Here is a 1,985-nt window from a genome sequence, read left to right on the forward strand (position 1 = left end):
GACTGGGTCGTCTCTTAATGAGAATAAAACATGAACAATCACTGCATCAACCTAACTCGGTCTTAAATAATGTGGTTTCTTAACAAAGCAAAAACTCTCTGTAGTGGTCAACTGCAGCGGGTCATTAATTTTATAGCCATTTTGCCAAATGGTAGAAAAAGCACTCCTATATAAAGGTCATCATACTATGCTATAGATCACCAATCTTGTCAGCCTAATTCTCAGGCCCCCTTTGCCTTTTTCTAGCTTGATTTCTGCTTGCCCTTTGCCTGCCATGACCATGTTCCAATCTTTCGTCCTATCTCCCAAGTCTGTCTGGATTTGCTGGGCAGAAGATCCCCAATATTGGAGGGTGTCCCCTATGCTGAATTCACGGTATATTGAACACCAACAAGCCCTTCTCTTCCCCACCTTTGTTTCATATATATATATATATATATATATATATATATATATATATATATATATATGGGATGAATTGGTTCTTGTTTCAATCAAGCTTTTCCTCCTTGTTTTTCAGCTCAGTTATTATTTATTAATTGTTGGCCATTAATTATTGTCGCAATATTGATTCAATCATGTAAGTCATGAACGCCACCAGCTATACATCGACCTAAACTTTAGTTAGGTCTCTTGAATTTAATTTTACCTTTTCTTGTTTCAATTTTTTTGCTTTTCAAAAAATCCCCAATGACCAAAGAACAACATTTTCATTTGGTTGGATCTCAGCAATTTGCCGAAGGCCGGTTTGTCCAAGAGCCGGTCAACTAAAAAAACCAATTTTGCTTATGCCCTCTATTTTGCTTATATATTATAATAAAAGACGTGCAGCTTTAGCAAGTTACAGACTACTTGGATGCACGGCCCTTGATTTAGATTAGTTGCTTACTGCAATGAAGATAGTCTGCAAGGGAACTGCATCTCTGAGTGGATTAATGACAATATCTTTATGTCCGACCGATTGAGATCACATGCATCTAAAATAGCACGAAGTACTCTATTAATATGATGATTGATTGATCGATAATGGTATCGAATCTTTAAACTTCAAAAAATTATAGACTTATCCGTGATTATTTCCTCGTCGTTTTGTGAATCCCGTTGTGGCAGGTTTTCACAGAAAGCAGAGCTCTTAGACGTCTGCTGGCTGCAGATCCGGGGCACATTTGATACAGCAATTCTCGACAAAGACACCACATATTCAGTCCTGTATTTCTTCAAACACAATGATCCAGCAACAGGTCTGGAAAGCCCAGCAGAGGTTTCTCTCTCACAGAAAGATGGGAGCATAATCTGCAGCCGGAAGGTGCATCTGAACCCCGGCAGCCCCGACCTGATAAAACAAGAAGGAGAGGAATGGCTGGCAGTTGAGGTGGGCAAGTTTCAGCCGGCCAAAGTTAGTCGCGAGATCACTGCTAATCTGCTGGACGGCACCACTCACTGGAAGACTGGCCTCGTGTTTGCTGGGGTGGAGATTCGTGCTGTCTCCGCTTGATGTTTATAAGAACGATAACACAACTTTGGATCGGAGGTCCTACAGCGTCCGTTTGCTTTCACGTGTCGATCAATATTGTCGTGCTGTGTTTGTATGATGGTAATAAAGTGGGGATGTGTAGACCCACATTGTATTAGATTTGTGTATTTTAGATGGCTGTGGATTCCAAAATCACCAGGTCCAACAAACATGAATTTGGGTCCTAGACCAACTGGTACTGTTTGTTTCTGATCATGTGTCGTGTTGTTTCCTGAAAAATAAAGTGAATCGTTGATTTTCCTTAATTTGCATTTCATTATGTTTTAGGGTTTTGCTCACTGGATTCCGTAAGCAGCCATGTATTGAGCATGGAACGTATTTATGATTACAATAATTAAAATGAATACCTGCAGATGTAATTACAAGTTATAAATTCATTCAACAAACTACTTAAATCGTGTTCATATAAATTCACAGTCTGGACAGTCTCAAAAAACCCCAGAAGTTCTTA

At 39.4% G+C, this 1,985-nt stretch overlaps 1 protein-coding gene across 1 annotated transcript; it reads left to right on the plus strand.

The window, feature by feature from the left end:
- The first annotated feature begins 218 nt into the window (after nucleotides 1–218).
- Nucleotides 219–1,757, plus strand: LOC116257998 (putative F-box protein PP2-B12). The gene is made up of 2 exons (XM_031635054.1): nucleotides 219–375; nucleotides 1,111–1,757. The coding sequence occupies exons 1-2, from the start codon at nucleotides 275–277 to the stop codon at nucleotides 1,493–1,495; spliced, it is 486 nt and encodes a 161-aa protein (XP_031490914.1). The 5' UTR covers nucleotides 219–274; the 3' UTR covers nucleotides 1,496–1,757.
- Nucleotides 1,758–1,985: the final 228 nt, after the last annotated feature.

Source organism: Nymphaea colorata, chromosome 7 (assembly GCF_008831285.2).
Source record: "Nymphaea colorata isolate Beijing-Zhang1983 chromosome 7, ASM883128v2, whole genome shotgun sequence".
In the NCBI taxonomy this organism is placed as follows: domain Eukaryota; kingdom Viridiplantae; phylum Streptophyta; class Magnoliopsida; order Nymphaeales; family Nymphaeaceae; genus Nymphaea; species Nymphaea colorata.